A 27,116-nucleotide genomic window follows, 5' to 3' on the forward strand; every position below is an offset into this window, starting at 1 on the left:
GCTTTCCTGGAAGCTCATGCTTTGCCCCTTTTCCTCACCTTGGCTGTAACAAACTCACCTCTGGCCCCATCCCATCTGCTCTCAAAGCCCGGGACGCTCCCATCCCCTGCCTCTCGCATCCGATCTCCTCTGCAGCGCCCAGGCATCACCCCAAGAACGAGGCAGGTTACGCACAGCCCAGCTTCATTTTCCCTTTTTAGGTCTGATGGGGTTTTCCCCTCCTCGCAAGAAATAGTTTAACGCTTTCCAGAGCTTCTGCTAATGCCTCCTTTCCTCCTCCTGCCCGTTTGTGACACCCTTTGGGGACTGTCACATCCTTCCTGGCAGGATGCAGCCAGAGGGGCAGAGAGGAGGAGGAGGGCAGGGGTGGCAGAGCCAGGGGAGCTCGGCAGGGTCACCCCCTTGCTCTGTGGGGTGGTCCCAGCCTCACGGCTCCTTCAGGGCCAGGGTGAAGGGCAACCCTCTCACCGCCTCCCGGTGTGTGCCCGCTGCCAGGCGCCGCGGCTCCCGCCCAAGGCAGGGCAGTCCCACGCGGAAGTCAGGGCGCTGCTGGGTGCACATGAGACCTCGGGGGACGGAGACGGGGCAGGACACCGTGCTCGGCCAGGAGCCCCGCCAGCCCCGCAGCCCGTCCCGCCGGCAGCTGCATCCCCCATCGCCGGCCCCACGGAGACCTGCCCGGGGCAGCCGAGGGAGCCGGGGGGGTGAGGGAGGCTCCGCGCTTCACCATGCAGGTAGGAGACAGAAACTGCCCACCTGCTCCCCAGAAGCTGCTTTTCAGCGCCTCTGGGCCACCTGCGGCTTGGGGACGGGGGTCACTCTGCGCTCTGATCTCTGCTGCTCACCTGCTTTCAGCCTCTAAACCCCTCGAAACACACCGCAAAGCTCCAGTCCCTCTTCCCAGCCAGCAATCTCCTGCTGGTGGTGGGGAGAGCGGGGTGCGCTGGGGGCTCTGCCCATCCTGAACTGGGAGCCCGGTAGAGCAGAGCCCAGGACCATCGGGCTGGGGGGGACATGCGTGGCCCCAGGGGTGGGTACCGGGGTTCAGAGGGGCCAGAGCACGGATCAGAGAGGGATGGTTTGGTTTAGAGCGAGACCAGGTCTTTCTCTTGTGTAAACCCACCACAAACAGCAGTGGAGGTGACAGCCCCAGGTCTTCCAGGAGTACCTGGAATAAAGCAAAGGGAGAGGGGAGCTGAGAAATATCATTTCTCCAGCTTGAAAGAGAAAAAAAAAAAAGAGTTTTCTTTTACTCAAAAAATGCCAGGGAAACTCTCTAGATTGGGGCAACAATAAATGCACAGGTGTGCTACCTGCCTGTTCAATTACAGATTGTCACATTTCTTGGGAAACTCTGAGGTAAGGTTTAAGTGCTCTAAGGGAAGCGCTTGTAAGAAGCATCCCGAGATAAGAGCAATTTGCTCATCTCAGTGTGGGTGACAGGAACCACCCAAGCCCTCCCCGATCCATGACTGGAAAGGAAAACAAGGATGCCAGATCCTGTCCAGGTCCTTTGCCTGAGTTCCTCACGCAGTGACTGCAGCCCCAGCCTGTCACCGTCTCTAAAGGACCCGGTACCCTCGCTCTGGGGGTCCCTGCCCTGCGACAAGGGGACAAGGACCCACTGAATCCAGCCACGCTTTAGGGCACACAATCCCTTTCTGGCACTGAAATTCCTGCTTCTCACTGTGCAGGTTACTCCTCCTACACCTTTGCCCAGTGGGTCTCCAGTGGCAGGGCAGGAAAGAGCGAAACGGGCACCGTCCTCCTCGATAGCAGGGATTAGAGTCCAGGGTTTACACAAGGGCTCTGGAGCTGAGGTGGCTTCTCCTGCGCGGGGCTGACTGGGTGCCCTGTGCCGCATCGTCCCACCGCATCGCTCGTCCCCCGGGACACAAGGAATAGGTGTGGCAGTGCCAGTGATGCCAGTTCCCTGCACCGTCCCTGCCAACAAGCCACATCTGGCCCCAAAAGCAGGCTGGGCTCCCGGGAGAGAGCCCCAGTAGCCAAGGCTGCTGTAAAGCAGCCCCTGCCTGGCAAGGATGCTGCAGCCATCGTGCTCCCCTCCCGGGGGGTTTGCTCACCCCCTCTGCTGCCCAGGGCAGTTTGTAGCTGTCACTGCCGGGGATAATCTGAGAGTAATTGGCAAATTTCCCCCCGTTGTGCAGTCCCGCACAGAGGCACCGGCGGTGCCCACAGCGGGTACCAGGGTAAATCCCGTTGCTATGGGAACAGGGAGAAAAGCCGGACCCCGCTCCCACCCCATCCTTGTTGCCTAGAGCCGCCGTACAGGGCGGCCTGGGGAGCACCCCCACCCCCTCTTAGGGTTTAACTGGAAAACTAAACAGCAACGACTCCCTCACAGGATTAGAATCGGTGCTTGCTATTTCGGGAGCAGGGAGAAGCAGGGGCAGGATCTGGCTGTGTCAGGTCAGAGGGACCGGCAGTGTTCCGACCGGGAATGCTGGTGGAGGAAGGATGCTCTGCTGAAGCTCTGCAGGCTCAGCCCTATGCCCTCCCCATGGGGAGGGACAGGCAGGGGCTGGTAGCACCAGCAGGGATCTGGGGAGGAAGGTTTCCGATGCTGCAGACCCCCAGCCCGGCTACGCAGCCCAAGCCCCATGGCTGGATACGTCCCATTTGTGAGCCTGCCTTGGAAATGCCATCAGCTGCTTCCCCAGGAGACGCATGTTCTGGCCAGGACACTTTGGTTTGTGACCAGGGGACCGTGGCTGCAGCCAGCAGGGCTGGGAGCCACCTGGAGACAGATGCTGGGATGCTACTGGATCCGTTCACCACCTCCTGAGCACTGCTGGGGGGTCAACACCAGCAGGACACTGTGTTGAGGTGCATCTAGGAACTCCTTGAGACCCCCGGTCCCCGTGGCAGGGACACAGGCAGAGCTGGGAGGTGGCAGCCCTGGCAGCCCATCTGAGAAACCAGCCCGGCAGGAACAGGACACGGGGACCTGCGGAGAGGTGGTGCCAGACTAGGTCTGTGCCAGCATCAGCCGGGGGGCAGAGACTCCTCCTCCCACCCCTGTGCCCCGAGATGGGCTCTTGGCCAGGGACAGGGAGAGGTGCTCACCCTCCTGGGGACACCAACCCGAGCCGAAGCCCAGTTCTCCCACCCCAAAGCCTGCTCAGAGCTTTGGGGGAGCAGACGACAGCACCATAACCCCCCCTCTGCGTCCTGACCTGAGAGGGGGTACCTTTTAGCAGCGAGAAGGCCCGGTTCTTATTGCAGCAGCACCTTCTGGGGAGAACATCCCTCTCCTCGAGCCTCCTCCTTCGCCTTTCCGTCCATCACTCTCCTCCCGGCTCCCACTTTGGGCGAAGCCAGGCCCCAGCTCCACGTGAGAGAGGATTTGGCAGAGGGTTTCAGCCCTTTCCCCATCCCCGTCTCTCCTGCTCCCATGGCCTCATTCTTCAGCCAGAGCCTGGCACCCAGATCTTACGACAGGGCACGGTTGCACCACCGTGGCTCTGCCCCCAAGATTGCAGCCGGAGGAACTCGTCTGGCCAGGCACCGCTTTGGCTCCTCGGTGGCAATTCTGATGATGTCCCTGTCCCCTGGCAGCTCCTTCCCGCTTCTGTGCAGCTTCACCATGCCCTGGGGACAGGAGACATAACTGTTTGTGGGGCTGCGCCGTCAGTCACATCAGAGAAATGCAGAAAAGCCCCCAAAATGCCATTTTTAAGACAGGATTCATTCCTTGCCCCTGTCATGGAGCACGTCATTGTCAAACTCACCACATTCACCGGGACCTGAAGCCTGGCTCTTGCTGAGCTGCTGAAAGACAGGTCGGACTAATCCCCTCTTGCCCAAGAGAGAGCTGTGGCTGCAAGACCAGGCTGAGATGGCACCAGGGAAGCCAGGGACAAAGTGGTTTGAGGCTGATGAGCTCCAGTCCCGGGCACCCACCAGGTCCAGGCCACCCAAAGGTGCTCACTGTGGCATCCTATGGGATACCCTGGGCTGGGAAATCACCCTGGGCAGAGGCCACCCCAGGGATGCTCGCTGCGTCGTCCTTTGGGACACCCTAGGATGGGAAATGATCATCCTGCGCCGAGGGCAGCTGCCACGGGGCCACCTTATTTCCTCCACGCACTCCCAGAGCCACACCACTCGGGTGTCTGAGCATAATTAGACTTAAATAGTGAAGGTGACCCATGGTACTCGGCCCTGCGCAGCCCCTGTCCTCGGAGCCGGTGGCACACGGGGGGGAGCCGGGCAGAAGCCAAACACCAGCAGCTCCTCTTCCCCGCTCTGTCCCTTGGCCACGGGCCGAGGCACCCGGGGTGTTCAGGTTCCTCACCTGCGTGGCTGCAGGGCTGCACAAGCCCCCGACAGCCCGTGCCCCGCTCTCCCTTCGCTGGAATTCGGAACTCCCTTCCCCGCGGTGCCCGGTCTGACAGGAACAGCTGAAGAGGGGGAAAGGCTGACGAAAGGCTGTAAAAACCACCGTAGCGTGGAGCGAGAGCGGCTGCTCTCCCAGCACAAACGTCAGGGCATGGGAAGAAACAAGGAGGAGCGAACCCCAGGGCAGAGGGAGGGGAGGGTTTTTCCCTCCTGCCTGGCTCCCTCGGGACCCCAGGAGGCCACAGGCGCTGGGCACCTCGAGTTCCAGGAGGTGCAGGCTCTCACAGAGCAGCAGTCCCTTGGGGACCCTGAACACGGAGCTATATTTGGCTGAGGAAGACCCCAAACAGGAGAGGGGAGAGCACGGGAGGAGGTTTAGGGGGAGCCTGGCCGTGCCCCCATCCCTGGGCACCCCATGGTGGGTGCCGGCCAGAGAACGGGGCTGGGTGGCTCCGGGGCACATGTGGAAATGCCCTTTTATCGAATGGACTCTGTCTGCTTCTGATGTGCTGGGGGTGGGAGCGATGGCACAGCCAGGGACCCCTGAAAGCCGGGGGGGCTTTGCCGAGGGGCAGGTTTCCATGTGCCCACACGTACTCCAGGGCAGCCTGGTCCCGGTGTCCCCGGCAGGCGCTGGTCCAGGGCAGCCCAACACTGTCCAAACCCCCTGTAGGCAGAGGTTTGCTCCATGCCCGGTGGAGGATCTCCCAGAGACCCCGCTGAAGCCTTCAGCCCTTTTCTCTCCTGCAGGATGAAATTCCGTTGACCCCCTGGAGGCGTTTTCCCTTGGAAGACTCTGCTTTTATCCCCCAGGTAAACTTCGCCCCCGCTGCACTCCCAGCCAGCTCAGCCCAGCTCAAAGAGGGCAGTGGGGCAGCACCAAGGCAGCAGCTGCCTCAGTTTCCCCATCCCCGCTCTCCCACCCACTCCCAGTTCCCAGGGACCCTCTACACAGTCACGATGAAGGTCCAAACCTGGAGCCGAGAGAGTGAGCTCTGGGCTTGCCACCCCCACACACCCCGGGTATTTTCTGTGGGCAGGATGAAGACAAGTGGGACTTTGTGCTGGTGAGTGACTTCCATGAGGTGGGCAGCGAGAAGGAGACCAAGAGGAGGAAGTTCCTGGACGAGCTGAGCAAGAAGGGGTTCATCATCAAGGTGAGGGGCTGCAGGAGGGAAAGGCAGCGGGTGCTTGGCTCTTGTGGTGCCTGTTCTGAGCCCAGTTTGGGCTCCTGCACCCCAGGAGATGGGAGAGACCCAGAACATTGACCCCATCTCTACATCAGTGCTGAAAAATTAATGGGGGACCAAAAATTAATAGTCATAACCCCTGGACCTCACAGCTCTGCCCCTTCCCTGCCCCGCTGCTATCGTTCTAACAGCCCTTCTCTTCCACCCACTAGAAAATTGAGGATGAGAAGCTGTTTCACGGGGTCCGTGCCCCAAAACAGATTTTCCGCAAATACCAGCAGCTCCTGTGGAACCCTGATAACCCCGGCAGCAGGCCCGATGCCCGCTGTGACGTACCAGAGACCACCAGGTGGGTGCTGAGCTGGGCTACTGACTCCCAGCACCTTGGGCTCCCCTTCCTCCGCCCCAGCATCCGTTCCCCAGCCCAGCTCACGGTTCTGCCAGGCTTTTCATTCCCACCTCCACCTGCAAAGCTGCTGGCTCCTCCCCATCCCCAGCAGCTCCCCATCCCTGCCCTGGATTCTGGTGCACACCTCAGAGTCACAGAATGGTTTGGGTGGGAAGGGACCGTAAAGGCCCCCCAGTGCCACCCCCTGCCCTGGGCAGGGACACCTCCCACCACACCAGGTTGCTCCAACCTGCCCTTGAACCCCTCCAGGGATGGGGCAGCCACAGCTTCTCTGGGCAACCTGGGCCAGGCTCTCACCACCCTCACACCAAACAAGTTCTTCCCCACAGCTCAGCTCCATCTCCCCTCTTTCAGGGTCAAACCCTTCCCCCTCCTCCCATGACTCCCCTCCCTCATCCAGTCCCTCCCCAGCTTTCCTGGAGCCCCTTGAGGGACTGGAAGGGGCTGGAAGGTCTCCCCGGAGCCTTCTCTTCTCCAGGCTGAACCCCCCCAACTCTCTCAGCCCCCTCTCCCAGCAGAGGGGCTCCAGCCCTCCCAGCATCTCCAGGACCCTTCTCCCTGCCCTCCCCCGTTTTCCAGGGCCACACAAACCTGGTCTGTAGCCCCAGAGACTCCTTTAACCACAGTTTCTCCTTGCTCAGGATACGGATTGTGCACTTTATCCTGCACCACACGACGACGCCTGACTTTGGTAAGGGATGGGGGCCAGCAGGGGGATGCTCAGCCTGGACCGTGGTGGGCACGGACACCCCCAGTCACTCAGCCCCCCAGGAGGGGGCAGAGCCAGGGGGCAGCTCACACAAGGAAATTTGCTGCTTCTTCCAGAGGCTGGGAGGTTTGGGCTGCAGGAACCAGCAATAGCCCTCTCTCCCCAAGCCCCCCACCCAGCTCTCCTGGGCCCCCAGAGGAGCCCGTCCCTCCCCGACACCCCGGGAGCAGCGGGGCAGCACCGGTGCAGGCTTTTGGCTGCCTCCCTGGACCCGGGGACCTGGCTGGCTCCCAGAGCCAGGCACAGGCAGCCCGCGGCACCCGGCACAACCGCAGGGATTAACGCTGATCCCTTTGAACAACTCACCCTCTCCCGGGCGGGGCTTTTTTTTGTTTGTTTGTTTCCCCCCCCCAAAGGCTCCAGAAAAAGTTTGGGATGACTCTGCCCGGCAGGGAGCACCTGGGGAGAGAGCAGAGGTTCACTAACCTTCTCTGTTCCACTCCACCACCAGAGATGCTGCGGGATCTGATGAAGAAGAAGGTCTTTGAGGCAGCGTTTCCCCTGCACAAGGTGAGGCCGGGGACACGGGTGCCCAGGAGGAAAAACCACGAGAGGTGGAGGAGCAAGACTGGGTGTGGGAGACCTTTGGGTGACTGGGGCTGCATGGAGACCTCTCTGAGTGGGGGGCAGGACGGAGGTCCCGGGAGCTGGGGTGGGGGTTAGGGCTGCCCCGTCATCCCCGTACCCGACCGACTGCTCTGCTCTCCAGAAAGAAGAGGCAACGGATTTCCTCAAGGAGAAATGGGCTCGCTGGAGAAACATATTTCGCAAACAGCCCATTGAGAAGATCAGGTAAGATGGACAGAAGAGGCAGGGCAGGTCCCTCTCACCAAGACATCCCACCTGAAACCCGGGGAGCTCCATGCCCTTTGCCAGGACCCTGTGTTTTCTTTGAAATCATTAGTTTGAACCCAGCTCCTCTCACCAGTCTGGGGCTGCTTCTGCAGTCCTTAGCCCGAGGGTTGTCCCTGCGGCACCGAGCTCCTTCTGCTAATCCCGCAGCAGGGAACAACCCCCACATCCCTGTGGGTTTTAATGAGCCCCCCTCGTTTCCAACTGCACGCTCCCACCTGCAGAAGGAAGGGGAGGGGGGACGGAGCCTCCGGCCCAGGGCTGAGCTCGGGGCGCTGAGGGCAACCAGGGGCTCCAATAACCACAGAACGACCCGGGAAAGAGCACGGCTCTTGTGATAAAAGGGGAAGAAAACGAAGCCTCGCAGTCAAGGGAAGGAGAACGTGCTGCTCCATGAAGTCGCTGGGCTCTCAGGGAGATGAAATGTTAGAACAGAGATGTGCTCCCTTCCTCAAACGCTTGTTACAGCCTCCGAGCCCGGCAGAGGCACCGGGGGCTCCCCAGGGCAGGCAGCTCCTGGTTCTCAGTCCGTGCATGGTGACTCCTTGCTGTCTCGCAAGGATTAAGGGGCCAAGTGTGAAATCTGGAGGAGGGACAGACTGCTGGGGCTTTTGTTTGCTTTAAGCAAAGACCAGGGAGCACATCGGTACCTCTGGCTGCTGGAGGGATGTTAATTCCTCTGGAATACGGGAGGGGAGGCAGGTCCATCAGTCAGATCCCACCCACGTCCCCAGCCCTCTTCCCCACCCCAGGAACCCCAAGATGCTGCCACCGCCAGAGCAGGAGGTGAAAGCCCTGCAGGGTGGGAGCTGAGCCCCGAAGGAGAAATTGCTCTGGTCTGAGAAACACCGGACCCCACAGCCCCCTCATCTCCTTCAGCCCTGGCGTTCCTACGATTGCTCTGCAGGCTCCAACTGCAACTCTGTCTCTCGGCCATTCCCACCCCTCTGACCTCCCCATGGAGGTGGGCACCAGCGAGAGGGGCTCTCCCTGTGGCCTATTAGCCAAGGGGGGAGAAAAAAGATTTTGAAAAAATTGAAAAAAAAGAAAATCTTAGTCACCAGGCTGACTGAGAGCAGGACCTCAGGACCTGCAGGACCCCACACAGTGCAGACGCCGCCAGTCCCCACCACAGCCTCCTGTTGCCCTCCATCCCCAGACACACAGACAGCCCGGCCGCTCCTGGACCTGACACCCTGTTGGGGCTGGAAGAGCATTTTCTGGTGACTCCTAATGACGTGGTGCCTTCTCTGGCCCCAAACCACACCTCGCCTTCCCTTCCAGGAGCTATTTCGGTGAGAAGGTGGCCCTGTACTTCGCCTGGCTGGGCTGGTACACCTGCCTGCTGGGAGTCGCCGCGGTGGTGGGGCTGGTCACCTTTGTGGCTGGCATCACCATCTTCAGCTCCAGCCAGGTGAGGTAAGGCAGTGGGGAAAGCTGAAGGCGCGGCCCCTCCAGGAGCCTTCACCCCTGACGCGGCCCTGAGCCACCATCATCCCCCTTCACTTCCCTCCACCCCTTTCTCTTCAGCAAGGAGATCTGCGAAGCCACCGACACCCTCATGTGCCCACTCTGTGACCAGAAGTGCCCCTTCTGGCTCCTCTCTGACACCTGCACCTACGCCAAGGTGGGCACCCCCCTCCCAGGACGGGGACACGCTCCTCTGCTGGTCCCACACCCCTAGAGAGAAAAGCCACCCCAGAAAAGCAGTGACCATCACTGGAAACCTCCACTAACTCTGCAGCCAGATCCTGAACTCCATTCCCACCACAGAAAAGTTAGAAACACAGAATTGTTTAGCCTGGAAAAGACCTTTAATAGCCTAAAGTCCAACCATTAACGAGTTTACCCCTAACAAGCCCCAGTGCCCATCCCTTTCCTGCAGCATTGTTACCTGTCTTGGGTGGGGGGGAGGACCGGGGTAGGGGGAGGACCACTGAGCCCAGGGACCTCTCCCCAGACCCCACGTGCCACAGCCCATGCACCCTGCTGTCCCCATCACCCTCTTCCTTCCTCTTCTCCAGGTCACTCATATGATTGACAACGAGGGAACGGTGTTGTTTGCCATGTTCATGGCCATCTGGGGTAGGTGTCCATGTCTTGGTGCCAAACACACGAGGGAGCAGCCCATGGCGGCTCAGGGGGAAAGCAGGTGGAGGAAAATGGGACACCAACACAACTTTGCCATTTTGGAGCTTTTTAGTCCTTCTCTCCTCCACTCCCAAGGCCACCAGCTCCCCTTCCAGACAGAGCAAAGGACTAAAACACCCCAGCAATTTCCTTCAGCTCCCCAAACACTCCTTACCTGTCCCTCCTTAGAGCTTTCACCCACCACAACCTTCTGCAGAACACCAGCAGCCTCTCACTGGATTTCTCCAGCACCTGCTGACAAGTGGTCACAGCTGCAGGGAGGAGGGACCCCAGACCTCTCATGAACCTTCCCAGGTCACACAGCTGCTGTGGGATGAGCTGATGGAATCCCACCACCGTATCAGCTACAAACCCCACCACAGGTCTAGGGTGGGCATTTCATGGTGGGACCATGGTGCGAGCAGGTCACAGACACCATCTTGCACGTTGTGTGGGGTGGGTTACACAGGGACAAGCTCAAGGAGGTCAATCCAGACTAATTAAGGGGTGGCTGAATGGATTTGCAGAGGTGCAGCCGTGCTGGGGCGCAGGGCAGGATGCATCTTCCACTTGGAAGGTGTATTTCTCATGACTCCAGAGTAACATGTCTGGCGGGGGCTGTGTGGAGGTGCCCACCTCAGCAGCACAGCCCAGTGCTTATCTTGGCTTATGCCAAGCCCCCTGCAGAGGCCAGAGCTGGCCAGGCTCCCAGGGAAAGCTCACCCCACACCTCCATCCCGTCCCCGTGGGGCCCAGCACTCACTGCTGCACCTCCAGGTCCTCCCCGGTCACTGAGATGCAGAGGTGGCTGCCTGTCCTTCATGGTCAGGGGCATTCCAGGTTGATTTGCCATGAGGGACTGTCCATCCTGCTCTGTGGGACCAAGGGGTGGCTTTGCCTCCAGAGCCATCCCTGAGTGTCCCTGCACTCTCTCCTTGCCCCCACAGCCACCGTGTTCCTGGAGCTGTGGAAGAGGCAGAGAGCCACAGTGGTCACCAACTGGGACCTGTACAAGTGGGATGAAGAAGAGGTGAGGATGGCATCTTCCTGGCTTGGTGCTTCCCTTCCCAGGACAGGAGCCAGCTGGACCCACAGCAAAGACACCTCACAGGGACCCCCTGGCCCAGCTTGATTCTCTGTAGATGTAGCATCTCATGGAGACACTTGAACAAACAGCAAATCCAACATCTGACCGTGCTGGGAGAGACAGAGCCCTCCAGAGCGTTAAGCAGACACTAGCCATCTCCCCACATTGCTAGTCACCTCCTCTTCTGCCCAGGGGCTGGAACTCAGTCAGGACTGGCCACACTGCTGTGGCTTGGGTGACCATCCCTGTTCTTCTCCGGTGCTGCTCATCCCTTATGTCTGTCAACATAACAACTCCTGGACTTTCTGCTGCCTGGGCACAGCTCTGACAGATCCTTTCTTTCACATTTTTTGATTTTTCTATTATTTTTTTAAGGAGGAGCTGGCTATGGAGCTGATCAACGACTCAGAGCACAAACCCCAGCAGTACCAGCACTCCTACTTCCGCAGCACCATCATCCTCCTCTTGGTTCTGGTGATGGTAGGTGCCAGGGCGGACACTGGAAGACCCAGTTCAAGGGCACATGGGTTTTCCTCCTTCCCTCCCTGCTCTGCTGCAAGAACGGCACATCAAAGGGTTCTGTGACCAGAGCAAAGGCAGGACCCAGGCTGCCAGGGCAGGTCCGTCCCCATCACAAGGATCTGGGGCCTCCCTACACTCACGGGAGAGGCCGACCACGCTTGGGGGATCTGGGTTGAGGGCTCTGCTCTCACCGTGGAAGGTGGTGAGACAGAGTGTAAGAAGCAAAGCCTTATGCCCTTGTTTCTCCCCGTGGGCCACTGGAGAGAGTCCAGACAAGTAGTTCAGGTGGAGAGGTCCACCTTATGAACCTTTCATCCTGAACTGAGCATTGCACTTGGGGCCACCCCAGGTGGGACGGAGCAGGTGCCCACCATACAGGGTTTCTCATGTCCCACTGCCCTCTTCCTCCTCCTCCACAGATCGCTGTGATCATCGGCATCGCCCATGGGCTTGTCATTTACCGGGTGGTGGCAACAGCTTTCTTCACCCAGAGTGACTTCGAGTTCCTCCGTGACCAGGCCAACACCATGGCGGTGATGACGGGGGCCGTGCTGCACTACATCACCATCGTCATCATGACCAAGGTGCGGAGTGACATGGGGCAGGCAGAGGGTCTTCTCCTTGCCTTCCCACCACCAACCCTCCCCTCTTGTTTTATATCTCCATTCTGCAGGTCAACAGGCATGTGGCCCTCTATCTCTGTGACCTGGGTAAGGGAAACGGGGGGCTGTCTCCCACCCGCACCCCAAGCTGCCCAGCAGCACCATCCTCTTGGTCCCCAAATGCAGGTCCCTTCGCTTCTTCCACCAGGTGGCTCCTGCCATGCAGGTCCCCATGGGAAGCCACCAGCCCCCCAACACACAGGCTCACCAGGGGCCCATGTGCTGCCCATCCCATAGCCACGTTATGATTTGGGGGGACAGTCACCCACCAGAGCTATGACCCGGCACAAGCAGGAGACCACCACAGCTCAGGACACCTCCCAACATGGTTCTCCCCCCAGCTGAAGGGCCCCTTCCCCCAAGTTCACAGCTCTGAGGGACCCCCCCGCACAGCTGGGCTCAGCTCCATCAGAGGGCTCAGTCAAGGGCAGGGAAGGCTCCAGGAGGGGCAGAGACACCCTTCCCAACCTTCAAAGAGCTGCTGGGGCATCTGAGAGGGAGCAGGGCAAGGTCCCACCACTCTGCGACCAAGCCCCTGAGCCTCACTCCCCCCCCCCCAGAGAAACCACGGACCTTATCCCAGCGTGAGAACAACTTCACCGTCAAGATCTTCACCTTCCAGTTCTTCACAAATTTCTCCTCACTCATCTACATCGCCTTTTTCCTGGGACGGTGAGTGGGGGCTGGGGGGGGGAGCCGAGGGGAGCCCCGGTTTGGGACACACATCCCCAACTCTCCCCAGGGTCTAGGGACATCCCAGTCCCTCTGCCCTCCCCAACAGGCACAGGGGTCCCACCTGGGACCTCAGGAGGGACACGACTTCTCCCCATGGGCATGGTGGGTGGTGGAAGCCCCTTCCTCTCCCCCGGTGCCCAGAGGACGATGCCCCATCCGTGGGGCTCAACTGCTGTTGTTGGTCCCTCACTCAGGATCAATGGCCACCCCGGGAACTACGTGCGTGTCGCTGGCAAGTGGAGGCTGGAGGAGGTGAGACACTTGCAGTGGAGCTCCCTGACCCCACACAGCTCCCGCTGCCCGGCCAGGCTCTGGGAACCTCGGCCTTCTCCTGTGGAAGCCACTGGGGCCAGCAGCCCCCAGGGCCAGCAGCCCTCAGGCCAGGTGGCCCTGCCAGCGGTGCCCAGCTCCTCCTCTCACCCCTTGACAGTGCCACCCCAGCGGCTGCATCACCGACCTCTTCATCCAGATGGCTATCATCATGGTGCTCAAGCAGACCATCAGCAATGTGGTGGAGTATCTCAGCCCGTAAGCTGCCCCCAGCCCATGGAGTGCCCCCTGGTGCCCCTTCGGGACCTCCCCAGCTCCCACAGAGTAACCCCGGGCTCCAGGCCAAGATCCCCCCCTTTGCCCTGCCTGGGGTCCCCAGGGTTGTCCCTGGCAGCGGTCACCCCCCTGTCCTCTGCGGGCAGCAGTCCCAATGGCTCACTCTTCCTCACCAGCTGGGTAACCCACAAGCTACGCCAGAAGCGGCAGCACCCCAAGAGGAGGTCAATGTCAGCAGAGGAGGAGGAGGAGGAAGAGGAGGCCTGCAGAAGGCAGTGGGTGAACAACTATCGTCTCAGCAACGTGGAATTCCTCAGCCTCTTTGACGAGTTCTTGGAGATGGGTACGTAGGGCAGGGCGTCAGAGCCATGTGTCCTCCTTGGCTGGAGACACCCTGATGCTGGGGAGCCCCTGCGTGGGCGAGGGAGAACTCTGGGACCCAGCCAGGAGAACATTCCCAAATCCAGAGAGAGCAGACAACGGTGCTGGCCCTGGGACCCTCCTCTCCTCCCAGCAGTGTCAAGGGGATGGCTGGATTCCCACCATGGTCCCTCTGCCTGGCTGGTCAACCATTGCCCGGTGGGACCCCCACAGATCCCCCTGTTAGAAGTGGGCATCCCTGGGAGATGTGGGGTTCCCAAGACAGGTCTATCTCCCCCTCTCACCCCCTCAAAGCCCCTCAGACACAAGCCACAAAGCAGGACAGACCCAGAGAGCAGCCAGGGCCCTGCAGGATGTCCCCTCTGGGGTGGCGTCACAGCAGCACGTGGCGTGTTGCTCCCGCACAGTGATCCAGTACAGCTTCACCACCATTTTCGTGGCCGCCTTCCCCCTTGCCCCGCTGCTGGCCTTCTGCAACAACCTCCTGGAGATCCGCCTGGACGCCATCAAGATGATGCGGCTGCGCCGGCGCATCGTGCCCTGGAAGGCCAACGACATCGGTGAGACAGGGCCCCAGGAGCCTCTTCACACTCTTTCCCTGGCTGAAGCCCTTGAGCAGCTCTTGGCCAGGGACCATATCACTTCATCCTGGAGGTAGGAGAGCACAGGGTTGGAGAAGGAGAAGCGATTTCAGACCCTGCAGAGGCTGAGGACCTGCTTAGAGGTCTCCTTCATAGAACCATAGAATTGCACAGGGTGGAAGGGACCTTTCAGATCATCAAGTCCAACCATCAACCCAGCACTGCCAAACCCACCACTGATCCACGTCCCTCAGCACCACATCTGCCTGGCTTTTAAATCCCTTCAGGGATGGAGACTCCACCACTGCCCTGGGCAGCCTCTTCCAAAGCTTGACAACCCTTTCAGTGGAGAAATCTTTCCCAATCTCCATCCTAAACCTCCCCTGGGGCAACTTGAGGCCGTTTCTTCTTGCCCCATCACCTGTTCCTTGGGAGAAGAGATCAACCCCCCCGGCTACACCCTCCTTTTGGGGAGCTGTAGAGAGTGAGAAGGTCTCCCCTTAGCCTCCTTTTCTCCAGGCTGAACACCCCCAGCTCCCTCAGCCGCTCCTCAGTTCTCCAGACCCTTCTCCGTGTGCTCCAGACCCCTTCCCAACTCCATTGCCCTTCTCTGGACACACTCCAGCCCCTCAATGTCTTTCACGGAGTAAAGGGTCCCTTCTCAACCTCCCTTCCTCTTCTGGCCATGACAAGCCTGTCCCCAAGCTGGGACTGGGTCTGCAGCTCTCAGATGGTGGCAGTGAGCCATCAGAGGGGCCTCACTGACCGCTTCCCCCCCACAGGAATCTGGCTGCAGGTCCTGGAGGCCATTGGCACCCTGGCTGTCATCGGGAACGGGCTGGTGATCGCCATCACCTCTGACTTCATCCCCATTCAGGTCTACAAGTACACCTACAGCCCCTGCATGACGGAGAACAGCACTGCTGTGGAGTGAGTGCCACCGCTCGGCTGTCACTGCCCTGCCTGCGGTGTCCCTGCCCACCCCGCTGCCACCGGCGCCAAAGCACAAGGCAGCAGAGTGGCCCCCCACAGTGGGGTGGGGGGAAAGGGGAGCGGGGGAAGGTTTTCCAGATGGCACCGTCCGCAGCATCCCGGCTGGCCCCCTCCTCACACCATCCCTGTGGTGGGTAAACTGGTGTCCCTGAGTGGCGAGAGCACCCTGCACTGCTGGAGAGCCACGGGACTGCCCTCCTCCTTTCCTCCCAGCCTTGGCCCACTGGCCAAGCTCAGTCAGGCTGGACAGAAGTCTCAGAGCCACCCAATTCCCCCAGGATTTGAGAAAACGGGCAGGGAGGGGAGGGGGAGCCCCGCATGGATTCTGGCTTCCCCAGGATGGGAGATGCAGTCTGTGCTCTAGTCACCAGAGAATCCACACCCCAGAGGTGAAACCACCCCACATCTTAGAAGGGAAAGCTGAAGGGAGACAGTCTTTGTGGCAATGAGGGACACTGCATCCCCTGGAAAGACACGGGAGCTGTGGCTTTTGGCAGGGGCATGCCCCAGCCCCCCAGCCCAGCCAGGAGCCACAGCCCCCGCTTTGCCACGGGACCAGTGACGCCACCGCTCCCCCCTCCCGCAGCTGCTCCACCGGCTACATCAACCACAGCCTCTCCATCTTCCGCATCAAGGACTTCGAGTCCCACACCAAGATTCCCAAAATGCTGCCGGGCCAAGAAATCACAGAGTGCAGGTAACAGCAGCCGTTGCTTGGCCCCTCACCGTGCCATCCCACCTGCCAGCCGTGGGGCAGAGCTCGGGGGTGGCCACCAGGGCTCCTCTCAGACCCCCCAGAGGGATCCTGGGCTGGCACCAAGGGGGCTGTGCCGCAGGTACCGGGACTACAGGAACGCTGATGACTACAGCTACACCGTCCAGTTCTGGCACATCTTCGCAGCCCGGCTGGCCTTCCTCATCCTCTTCGAGGTGGGCACCCGGGGGGTGGGAGGAGACGGGGCAACTGGGGGATGGACAGTGGCCAGGGGAAACAGGGAATGGGCCACCTTCACCACCACAGGGAGGTCCTCACCGTGGCAGCTGCCTTTGTCCCCCGCAGCACGCGGCCCTGTGTGTCAAACTGATCGCGGCCTGGTACGTCCCCGACGTCCCCAAGACCGTGAAGAACCAATTTCGGGACAGAAAACACAACAACCTTTACAAAGAACTGAGGTGGGTGACGTCCCGGGGAGACCTGCCCAGCTGCAGGACCCATCCCTCCACAGCCCCACTGGCCACTGCAGGCCTGGGGACGGTGGGGCTGCCGGCTCCCGCCCTCGGGGACCTTTCTCCCCCAGCTCTTACCCCAGCCTCTGCCCGGGGCCTCCAGCCAAAAACACTCATTTTAAGATGAGCGGCATCACCCATAAATGAGGGCCCATCTCCCCCCCATGCCCCACTCACTAGCCCAGGTGCTTGTAGGCACTCGAGGCCTGTGAAATGGGTCCCACCTGAGGCAATTCAATACTAGAGCCCACCAGAGGAAGGGTCTGCTGGGCTTTGCTTTTCTTTCAGAAAAAAGAAAAGCTCCAAGTTAAAACAAGGAACAATTTTTCCCAAATTTTCCATTTAAACTTTGTTTAAAAAAAAAAAAATAATCAAGTATTTGAGTGGGAAACAGAACCACTGTAGCCAAGAGCCACAGGCTGGGCCACCCTGGTGCTGCCATCCTTCATGGACCAACTCCTCTCTGCAGGAGGGCTCAGCCTGACCCTCTTCATGGCCACCCCAAATCCCGGCTCTCACCCCAAAATCCCAGGGACAGCAGAGGCGAGCGGGGCTCAGGACGCCCCACGCTGCCACAGTTCAGCTCTCAGGCTCTGGCTTCCCACTGAGGAAAGGATTTCCCACAAACAGCCTGTTGCTCTTTCTCCATTTATTTTTGGCAAAAGACCCTGTTCCCCTCCTGAATATTTTTCCACACCCCCCATTGCTCCCCAGCTTGGGCAGTCCCCCTACAGCACCCTCTCCTCTCTCCCCAGCATGATGGAGTACTCCACCGAGGTGTAGCCCCCACTCATGGAGGAAGGTGAGGAACACGGACCTGAGCCCCCCCTCCCCGGTCTGGCAGCGCCGGAGGAGCCACCGCGGCACCGGGACACGTGTCCCAGCTTGGACTTGAACTGGGAAGTGACATCGTGAGGGCAGCTTCGTGGGAGCAGGGTCCTTTCTGACGTGCACGGCGGTGAGAAGGGAGGGAGCTGCAGCAGAGCCGGGGACAGCGCGCTCCGGGGACGCCGAGGAGCCGGGCAGAGCTTTGGCACCGGGGACAGAGCGCGGTGGGCACCTGGCTGCCACGGGGCGAGCGCAGCGCTGCTCCACAGGAGATGACCTGGCTTCCTCGTCACTCACAGCCTTAACGTGCCACTCGGCATCGCAGGAAAAGCCAGTTACCTCCTCCCAGCTTCCCGCGCCAGCTCTTTTGTTGCACTTTGGCCCCTTTTTCCTCTGTCTTCAGTGACCTCCAGGCTCTCGCCCCGCTGAGAAACTCAAGTCCTTCTTCCTCTTTGTCCATGATCCTGCTCCCGGCACAGCTTCCCCGTGGCCGCAGCCCCCGCCTGCTGTCTGTGGGGCCATGGAAAGACGCCGCCGTTAGCCCGGCTGCCTCTGGCCACGGGCCCAGCCCCTGCTCTGCCCCGAGCGCTCCCAGCCCTTGTGCCCGGCTCAGCCACCACCGCAAACGGTAAATAAAGGTAACGCCCGCGCCGACACCAGCGGCCGGGTTTCAGCTGCCGTTGACTCACTGTACTCACACCGCTATCATTCCTGCCTCCCTCCTTCGCCTTCGACATCACCCAGAGAAATCATCCCCACCAAAACTTTTTAGTGTTAACGTGGATAATCAGAAAAGGCCTGAGCCGAAGCGCTCATGTGTAGCCGGAGCTCAGGGCGAGTGCGAGCACTGGGTGGTGAGACACTTAGAAGCTGAGACTCTGACCACACACAGTGGGAAAACAACCTGTTAAATGTGCTGGGGTAACAGAAACACCCAGCTGCACAGAAAACCCTGGGCCGTAAGGCTACCACGGGTTATCTCTCTCTCCAAAACACAGCCTGCCAGCCTAAATCCGAGCCCAGCCAGCCCAGCACTTCTCCCGCTCTTCCCAGAGCCCTGCAGCAGAAGGGAGCTGGGGTCACATCCAGGGCCGGGCTGGTGTCACAGCCAGCGTTGCCACTCTTCTAACATACACACAGGCATGTTGCCAGCTCTCAGCTTTGCTCTCTGCCATATGTACCTTTACCCATTTGTTTACCAACCCAAAGCAGAGTCATTTATGCTCAAGGAACAAAGTCTTTGTTCATTGCTGCCCAGGAATGATAACATGCCCTCAAACGCGTGACTCTTCCCTCAGCATCGAGTGCAGAAACCGCCCTTTGATACCCTGAGATTCCCCGCACACCTTACGCCAGGCCCACACGGCCTCACCCAGCTGCGTTTGCAAATGTGCAGGGAAAAAGCCTCTCTCTTAATTTTTCTAATTTCAACTAATGAGGGAGGCAGCAGCATGGGACAGGCAACCGCAGCTCGGTCTCCAGCTTTCTTGTGGTCCTTGTAACTCCAGGGCAAATCCACCAGAGCATTTCAAAGCTTTAAAGCCTTTTTGCTTTATAAGAACTGGAAACTTCTAATTGCTTTGAAAGCCCAGCCTCAGGCTTCTCCCTTTCATCCTCTCCTCTACAGAAAGGCAGTAGGTGCCTCCTTGTGTTGGAGGAGAGATGTGGGGATGAACTGAAGGAAACATGGCAGCCACGGGTTGAACCCATATGTGTGCAGGTGTAACAGCAGTGACAGCGACCCCGAGAACTCAGAAAGATGCAGATAAGCAAACTCAAGTACCACAGGTCACGAACAACTATCTCATTAGGGCTGATTTGTCTTGTGCTGTAATTAAAAGCCAGGCTGGCCCAAGCCCCTGCTGTGGCTAGAGCCACGCTGCTGTACAGAAGCCTGTGCAGTGATGGTTCTTCCTGTAATTAAACTGGTTCTCACTGCACAAAGCGCCGAGAGCGCTGCACGTGTCACGAGAGGCCACACCGCCTTCAGCTCCCCTGAAGGGTGCGGGCAGTCCCAGTTTAAGAGCAAAAAGCCAGTCCCACTGTGCCTCCTCGCATAGGAGCAGCGACTGTGATTAAAGGTCTCTTACCAGGTGGCACCTCACCCCGGAGCAATATTCTCATTTCTGGGACCTGGAAGCGAAGCCTGGTTTCATACTGTATCGATGGCCTTGGAACATAGCTGCCCAGCAGCTCCAAGTAGCTTAAATTTAATTAGCATCAAGCTGCTAAATGCATCAGGAATTGGCTATTAACAAGCTTACACCACACAGAAATTTTCATTCATGCCTGAGCAGCACTCCCACCTGTGGCAGGAGGCAGGATGAGGCCACAAGCCCCAGTGCAGGGTCTGAAGGCGACAGCCTCAGATGGCTGTGACTCCGCCAGGGGTGACACACCGGAGTCAGAACAGCAGAGGAAGGCACCAGGGTTAACCCAGCCTCAGAATGTCACTCCCAAGAGCGTGGAAAGCCACTAACTATCCCACAGGGAACCAAAATGAGCCATGCTTCAGCCCTCAGGCTTCTTTTGTCCCTTCCCCACTGTGACCAAAAACCACCTCCACTTCTCACTTTTAACTTACCTACCCGCAGGAACAACCCTGAAGGACAGGTTTTATCAGCTCCTGATTTGCCACCAAGTCACCCCACGCCCTTGCCATCCCCAGGATCCCTGAGACCCAGCCCTCCAATAGGGTTCCCTCTATCCCTTTCCCCCCACGACAGGTCAACAGCACCAATATTTTACATATTCACAGAATGGTTTGGGTTGGAAGGGACCTCAAAGCCCCCCCAGTGCCACCCCCTGCCCTGGGCAGGGACACCTCCCACCACACCAGGTTGCTCCAAGCCCCCTCCAACCTGCCCTTGAACCCCTCCAGGGATGGGGCAGCCACAGCTTCTCTGGCCAACCTGGGCCAGGCTCTCACCACCCTCACACCAAACAAGTTCTTCCCCACAGCTCAGCTCCATCTCCCCTCTTGCAGGGTCAAACCCTTCCCCCTCCTCCTGTGGCTCCCCTCCCTCAGCAAGAGTCCCTCCCCATCTCTCCTGGAGCCCCTTGAGGGACTGGAAGGGGCTCCAAGGTCTCCCCAGAACCTTCTCTTCTCCAGGCTGAACCCCCCCCAACTCTCTCAGCCTGTCCTCACAGCATCTCCGGGGCCTTCCGCGCTGACCCGGCCTTATTAAACCCCCGGCACCCCTGTTTCCAGGCCCGGGTGAGGCCCGGTCCTGGCAGCAGGGACTGGGGTCGGATGAGGGCAGCGCCTCCATCTTGTAGTGCCGGGGCGGGACTACAGTACCCGGCGTGCACCGCGCGGAGCCCACTTCCGGCCCGGCGGCGAACCGTTGCCAGGGAAACAGCGGGGCGACGGGCGGTGACCCCGGCCCGGGTGATTCCCCCGGGCTGCCGGAGAGGTTTTGTTAAAAAACAAAATAAAAAATAAAGGAATAATTAGGAGCACAAACACGCCGGAAAGCTGAAAGAGACCATCCCGGCCAGCTGTTCAACCGCCCAGCCTCAGTGGGGAGGCCTGACGAGGTGCCGAGACCTCTAACCCCGCTTGAGCTGGGGCCTTGCAGGAGAAAAATAGCCTCTTTTCTTCCCTTTTTGTCCCCAAACCATGTGATGACCTCACTGACAACGATATATTTGCTGCTCAGCACCTGCGGGTCAGTTTGGTGTTTCTCTCGCTGGTGGCAGCACCAGGCTGTGCCACTCCAATGGACACAGCCTGTGCCTGGGTGTGCGAGAGATCCCGTCCCCTTCTCCCTCGTTATTCCAAGCCATCACCTGCCCTTACCAGCGGCCACGGCTGGGCCTGCTTCCCTGTGGCCAGCGCCAGCCAGGGGAGCCACCCTGTGGTACCAGCTTCAACCTGCAAAGTGGCTTTTAAAATCATGGAGGAGAAGGAAAGAGATGGGAGACTCGAAGACGCCTGCGGGCACAGCCGGGTCTGCCCGGCCTCCCCCCACCTGTAACTCACCTTAATGAAGCCTGGGAGTATCGAGTTTGCCGGTGCTCAGCAAACCCTGGTCCCAAAATGCAGGCTCTGCCCAGGGCGCTGCGCTGAGCAGACACCCCCAAGCCCCCAGTGCAAGCCCCCGGCTGCTGCCAGGGCCCGGGGAGCTGGTATTACCGGTGGTGGTGGGTGCTGGGTGCGGGTTTCATCTTGCCCTGACACCTCCGTGGGCTTTTCCAGCCATGGAGAACCCGGGAATTTCCTCCTCGGCACCAGGAGCCTCGTGCAACCTTCATGTGCCCGGCTCCCTGGGGCTGCTGGCCCAGCAGGCTGGGTGGGTTGCCTTCCTTTTTTCTCCTTTTTTTTTTTTTTTCTCCTTTTCCCCTCCCCTAAAGCCAGGGTTATTTATTTATTTTTCCCCCACAGGTTCAGGTGGAGCCGGAGGTGGAGCAGCGGGAGGGAGGGACGGCCAACCCCTCCTGCAGGCCTGGCGCCCCGCCATTGGGGCGGTGGGAGTGCCCGGCGAAGGGCAGGGGCTGAACCGGGGAGGGGGGGAATAAATAAATTATTTAAAAAAGATAAAAAAGAAGCACTGATCCGGCGGGTCCAGTCGGCTGGAGCGGCGCAGGAGGGAGGCGCTGGAGGAAGCTGCAGCCGGGGCAGCCGGGGAAGCTCGGAAGGTAAATGCAGCTCTCCCTCCGCTCCCCTTTCCGCGTTGACACCGTCTGGGCCAGGGGCTGCAGGGTTTCACCCTCTCCCCCCAGCCCCCAGCCCCATGGCCCTGCTCCAGGGGGATCAGCCTGGCCATCACCCACCGCCCCACAGCACCCGTGGTGTCCCCTGCCACGCTGCACAAGCGGGGTGTCCCCAGCCCCGAGCTGTGGGGATTGGGAGGGTGCTGCTGCCCGTTAACCCGTGCTCCTCCCTCCCTGGCGGGCGGCAGCCCTGACACCCACGTTTCATGCCGCAGGGCGAAGGGGCCCTGGCCGGCTGTGCCTCTCCATGGAGCTGGGAAGGCGTTGAGGGCCTCCCTGCGCTCTCCGGCTGGCATCTTGGTTGGGCTTCCTTATTTCCAGTTATCAGAGTGAAACGATTTACAAATGACCCATCGGGGCAGGACCAAGCAGAGCTGGAGCATCCCCACCGGGCAGAGAAAGTCCCACAGCGTTCAGCATAGTGTCTCCATCCCCTTCCCTGTGCCAAAGCTGGGGGGGCTGGCTCATCTCCCTCGCTCGTTTCCATCCCCTGCTCTTCCACCAGCCACCGAGAAACCCAGTTAATACTTTAGGTTTAAATGACTTCCCAGCTGCTCAAGCTGAACGTGTGAGGAGCATCCCCGCCGTACCTTGACCCTCGGCGTCACCCCCGGCACCGGGGCTGCTCTGCCAAAGGAATACAACGTCCCTCCATCCCTGCTCTCAGCAGAGCAGTGCCACAGACACCCCCAGCCCGTCCCGTCCTGTCCCTCCAGGGACCAGCCTGGCCGCAGCAGCCCCACTGTTGCCCAAAACCAGTTGGCAATTGAGAGCGATGAAGCTCAGGGGCAAGGAGGCAGCCAAGAGCCATGTTTATCCCTCCCAGCCTCGGTGTTTACGGTCGTGCCACCTCACAGAGTCACCGGCAGCATGATGTCCTTGTTATTCCTGCATCGTCCCCAGAGGACACACCACCCGCACTGGGGGCTCTGCGGGTGTTTGGGGACGGAGGAGCCTGACCCCGACACTGGGATCTGCTTCGCCATCTGCTCCCAGCACCCCTTTCCCTGCTGCCATGTATCGGCGGGGTGTGGGGTGTCCTCCCTGCACCCCCTCTTCCCATGGGACCACTGCAGGGCCGGGGGGGGGGACTGTCCCCACACACCGGCCCCGCACTCCCCCCTGGCCCCCACACGTGACACACTACAAGAGCTCACGAGATAGGAAGCCCATGTTGCTATAAATAAACCGCCCTGCTGTTTAATTAGCAACCTCCACGGGCAGGCGGGCTGGCAGCAGCACTGCAGCCCAGATGGGGTGCTGGTAGCACAAAGGGGGTCCCACAAGCCCCCCCAGACGCAGCAGCAGGGGCATCTCACCAGGGTTTCACACTCAGCAGGTGAGCTATGGTGGTGGCTCATGTCCCCTCGCCGGCCTCTGGTTTGAGCTATTTCTAACGTCCTGCAGCCCCAGTTGGTCATTAATCACCTCCCGCCCGTAAATCCACGGTCGGGAGAGCCGGGCTGCGAGCCGGCGCTGCACGGGGAGGGCAGGTGACACGGTGGCCACCGAGCCGTGGCTGGGACAGGGCTTTGGCTTTTCGCTGGAGTGGCAGCCGCTGCCCCCCAACCCCAGTCGCCGTGGGGAGCCGCGGGGACCCCCAGGACACTCCCTGTGCCGGCCTGACCCGGAACAGCCAGCGCTCATGGAGCCATTTCTGATCTCGTGCAGGCCCAGCCCGCCCTGCGGCGGTGGCAAGTGGACTTTGTCCCCCCGGAAGCCACCGCGCCGCAGGGGCCCTCCTGCCGCCGGTGGCCCACTGGTGATGCCGACAGCCCCCCCAGACATCGCCTGAGAGCACCATGGCAGGTAGGCTGCAAAATCAAAATTTTCACCTGTTTTCAGTTGGGAAGGATCCCCCGATGGTGGGCACAGCCGGGGGTCCTGCTCGCTGCTCCAGCTTTGCCTCAACAGGTGGGCAAGGGTCCGTCCCAGCCCCCAAAACCGTCTCAGCCTGTTGCAAAACAGCCTCAAGTGCCGCTCGGTGCCAGACCCTCACAGCAGAGCTTGTTTTTCAGGGGAAGCCGGGATGGGTACGGTGGCTGCCTGCCCAGCTTTCCCATCCCGAACCCCCTTCCCACTGTGTCCCCAGAGCTCTGCAGCGTGCCCCCCGAGATCCTCTTCCCGGTGGCCAACGAGACGCTGGAGCTGGCCCTGGGGAGCTGGGTAGCCCTGAACTGCACCGTGCGCTGGGCAGCCACCGAGCACTGCCAGCCTGTCCCTGCCTGGAGCAAGGACGGGCAGTGGCTGGGCAGCGAGAGCAGCCAGGACACCACCTGGTAAGGACCCTGCCCTGGGACGTGTCCATCCATCCGTCCATCTATCTGTCTGCCATGGTGGGTCACTGCATGACCCAACCCATGGTGGCCCTATCTCCTCCCAGGTTTGGCCAAAATGCCTCAGAGCGGCTCCTCGCCAGCGTCCTGCAGCTCAACCTGACACAGGATGCCGATTTCGGGGTGTTTGCCTGCTGGGTCAGCAATGCCACGGCCACCTTCACCCTGCGGCGAGTGGGTAGGGACATGCTGGGGGCAGAGAAGGGACACCTCAGAGGAGGACCCGCTTGTGCGAACGGCAGCCCCGCGGGGATCATCGCTGCCTCTCCCAGGGCAGTGTATCACGGCCCAAACCTGCACCAAACCCAGAAAATGGGGGCCAGGAGGCACCGTCCCCACTCACCGTGCCCTTCCCTGTCCCTGCAGAGGCGGCAGGGCACGTGCCCGCGGTGCTGGCAGCCCTCCTGGTCCTGGCACTCCTGGTGCTCCTGGCCGGGCTCTACGTCCGATGCCGCCTGAGCATCCTCCTCTGGTACCGCAACCGCTACGGAGAGCTGGAGATCAACGGTGAGCCCCTGGGGAAGGGTAGAGAGGTGGTGCCCCACCTTGGGAAAAGCTCCCCTCCAACACAGAGCCCTCCCCGGTGTGACACCCCCCTCTCCCCATGGCTGTCCCCAGATGGGAAGCTGTACGATGCCTACGTCTCCCACGCCGCTGCCCCTGATGACCGAAAGTTTGTCCACTTCATCATGAAGCCGCAGCTAGAAAACCGCTACGGCTACAAGCTCTTCCTGGACGAGCAAACCATCCTGCCCAACTCAGGTAGGCACCAGCCCCACGGGCCCGGGCAGAGGGGTGACACCGGCACCCGGGGGCTTCAAATCCCTTTGCCTACAGAGCCCTCGGCCGACCTGATCATGAACGTGAGCCGGTGCCGGCGTCTCATCGTGGTCCTCTCCGTCGCATACCTGGAGCAAGACTGGTGCAACAGCAGCTTCAGGTAGGGGTGGCTCCTTCCTGCTCCCGGAAAGAGGAGCCGGCAGGTCATTCACCCTCCTGCCACCCTTCTGTCCCACAGGGAAGGGCTGTGGAGGCTGCTGGAGCTTTCCAAGAAGCCCATCTTCATCGTCTTCGAGAGCCAGTACCGGGAGATCACCCACCCTGCCATCAGCCTGCTGAAGCAGCACCGGAGCACCGTGACCTTGCTGGTGTGGCGAGCAGGCTCCATGGTGAGAGTTGAGCACCCCCATTTTTCTCCCTAGCGCCCCGGTTTGGGTCAGCCTCCCCATCACACCCCAGGGCTGTTCCCTGTGCCACAGTGCTCCTAAAGCGCAGCTGAGGGCACTCATCTCTTAGAGGCAATTTTTTAAAAAAACAACAGAAACAGCCCCAGATCTGGGTGCTCACTCCCCAAACGTGCACTATCAGGAGCCCCGTGCGACGCTGGGTTCTCCCCTGGCCAGGGTGAACCTGGGCTCCCAGAGCAAAGCTTTGGCTGGTGGCTGCCGTGGCCATTTCGGGGCCAGGCTGGGAGCTGGAGCCCCCGGGAGCGCTGCAGCCGGTTGGGCCGGTTTCTCCAGCGGCGCGTGGGCACGTTGCCACGCCAGGAGCACAGCCCTCGCCTTGGCTCAGCTCCCAGCACCAGGAAGAGTTTGCCGAGCCCCACGGAGCCTTCCCCAGCCCCACTGCGGGGCTGGGCTTGGCTTAGTGGTGGTCCTGACGTGGGTCGCCTCCTCCCTGCCCCACGCAGACCCCCTCGTCGGACTTCTGGAAGGAGCTGTGCCTGGCCCTGCCCCGCAAGGTGTCCTTCCAGGGGACCATGGGGGACCCGCAGACCCAGCTGCAGGAGGACAAGGACCCCATGCTGATCCTGCACAGCAGCTACCTGGACAGCGGTGGGGACCTCCACCCCGACGGGGACCTCGGCACAGGTCCTTGTCTCCTGCTGCTTCTCCTGGGGGGAACTGATGTGCCCAGGTCACCTCTGGGCTTTGCTTCGCCCTCCCGTGGCAGCCGGGCTGGGTTTAGCCCCTTCCCCACCACCAAACCCCCATCTCTCTGCTCCTTGCAGGCCTCCGGGGGTGTGTTTTCGGAAGCCCCCCGCCTCCCCGCATCGGTGGCCCTGGCACTCCCGTGGCTTCGGCTGCTGGCACGAGGGAGGACACGCAGCTGAGGGACAGCCAGAGGCCCGAGCTCGACATCTCCGACCTGGGGTCACGCAACTACGGCGCCCGCACGGACTTCTACTGCCTGGTGACAGAGGATGACATCTGAGGGGGGCATGGGACAGCAAAGGCAGGGTCCCCCTTTCCATGGGACTGCACAGACATGGATCACGGGCAGAGGAGCCTGGGCTTTAGGATGGGACCGAAGCACAGGTCTCGGAGGGAATGACAGGAGCTGGCTCCTCCTGGCAGCACGCTCTGTGGCGGAACACCATTCCCAGGGGATACCCCTGCCCCCAGAGCCTGGGCACCCATGGGTGCTGGGCTCCCCTCCCTCCCCATGGGCTGCAGGGACATTTTTCCTGCCTGATGGACCGGCGCTGGGATGGGTGATGTTCTCTGAGGAGCAGCGTGCCCCAGTCCCAGGGGCTGTGAAGTGCCCGAGGGGAGCGGCCGCAGCACCTTCTCTCCCAGGGAAAGTCCCGTGGCAATAAAACGCTGCTCGTCCCCGTGGGTCTGCTCCATCCGCGAGGACACGGGTGCCACCGCTGGGTCCTTCAGCAGGCACGGCCATGCTGTGTCCTGTCCCTGTGCCAGTGTCCCCAGCGCACTGAGTTGGAGCAATCCCAGCTGCAGCGAGGGGGTGACACCGTGGGGATGACACTCTGGGGGGATGGCACCTCTT

The 27,116-nt window shown here is 60.7% G+C and overlaps 2 protein-coding genes across 4 annotated transcripts; both read left to right on the forward strand.

The window, feature by feature from the left end:
• Nucleotides 1-577: 577 nt before the first annotated feature.
• ANO9 (anoctamin 9) lies at nucleotides 578-17,768 on the forward strand. The gene is made up of 24 exons (XM_014940633.1): nucleotides 578-734; nucleotides 5,113-5,175; nucleotides 5,403-5,519; nucleotides 5,765-5,901; nucleotides 6,603-6,652; nucleotides 7,182-7,240; nucleotides 7,440-7,522; nucleotides 8,867-9,001; nucleotides 9,113-9,209; nucleotides 9,607-9,667; nucleotides 10,660-10,742; nucleotides 11,175-11,279; nucleotides 11,741-11,905; nucleotides 11,995-12,031; nucleotides 12,544-12,655; nucleotides 12,913-12,970; nucleotides 13,149-13,246; nucleotides 13,441-13,607; nucleotides 14,053-14,205; nucleotides 15,009-15,156; nucleotides 15,806-15,916; nucleotides 16,056-16,149; nucleotides 16,280-16,392; nucleotides 17,202-17,768. Exons 1-24 carry the CDS (start codon nucleotides 729-731, stop codon nucleotides 17,227-17,229), a joined length of 2,280 nt encoding a protein of 759 aa, XP_014796119.1. The 5' UTR covers nucleotides 578-728; the 3' UTR covers nucleotides 17,230-17,768.
• A 4,018-nt stretch (nucleotides 17,769-21,786) lies between these two features.
• SIGIRR (single immunoglobulin and toll-interleukin 1 receptor (TIR) domain) lies at nucleotides 21,787-26,922 on the forward strand. 3 transcript variants are annotated; one of them, XM_014940653.1, is made up of 10 exons: nucleotides 21,787-21,915; nucleotides 23,662-23,799; nucleotides 24,083-24,269; nucleotides 24,374-24,504; nucleotides 24,693-24,833; nucleotides 24,945-25,088; nucleotides 25,164-25,266; nucleotides 25,345-25,495; nucleotides 26,017-26,197; nucleotides 26,338-26,922. In XM_014940653.1, the coding sequence occupies exons 2-10, from the start codon at nucleotides 23,793-23,795 to the stop codon at nucleotides 26,538-26,540; spliced, it is 1,248 nt and encodes a 415-aa protein (XP_014796139.1). In that variant the 5' UTR covers nucleotides 21,787-21,915; nucleotides 23,662-23,792; the 3' UTR covers nucleotides 26,541-26,922. The 3 variants fall into 3 exon arrangements, with proteins under 3 accessions (XP_014796139.1, XP_014796141.1, XP_014796140.1); XM_014940655.1 differs by lacking the exon at nucleotides 21,787-21,915 and adding an exon at nucleotides 23,221-23,329; XM_014940654.1 differs by lacking the exon at nucleotides 21,787-21,915 and having other exon boundaries at nucleotides 23,624-23,799.
• The last annotated feature ends 194 nt before the right edge of the window (nucleotides 26,923-27,116 follow it).

Source organism: Calidris pugnax, unplaced genomic scaffold (genome assembly GCF_001431845.1).
Source record: "Calidris pugnax isolate Ruff unplaced genomic scaffold, ASM143184v1 scaffold98, whole genome shotgun sequence".
NCBI lineage: Eukaryota > Metazoa > Chordata > Aves > Charadriiformes > Scolopacidae > Calidris > Calidris pugnax.

Coding starts and splice junctions, on each gene's coding strand:
- ANO9 (XM_014940633.1), top strand. Junction 9,002..9,112: donor TTCAGCTCCAGCCAGGTGAG/GTAAGGCAGTGG, acceptor CTTTCTCTTCAG/CAAGGAGATCTGCGAAGCCA. Junction 12,656..12,912: donor ATCGCCTTTTTCCTGGGACG/GTGAGTGGGGGC, acceptor TCCCTCACTCAG/GATCAATGGCCACCCCGGGA.
- SIGIRR (XM_014940653.1), top strand. Junction 24,505..24,692: donor CTTCACCCTGCGGCGAGTGG/GTAGGGACATGC, acceptor CTGTCCCTGCAG/AGGCGGCAGGGCACGTGCCC. Junction 24,834..24,944: donor CGGAGAGCTGGAGATCAACG/GTGAGCCCCTGG, acceptor GGCTGTCCCCAG/ATGGGAAGCTGTACGATGCC.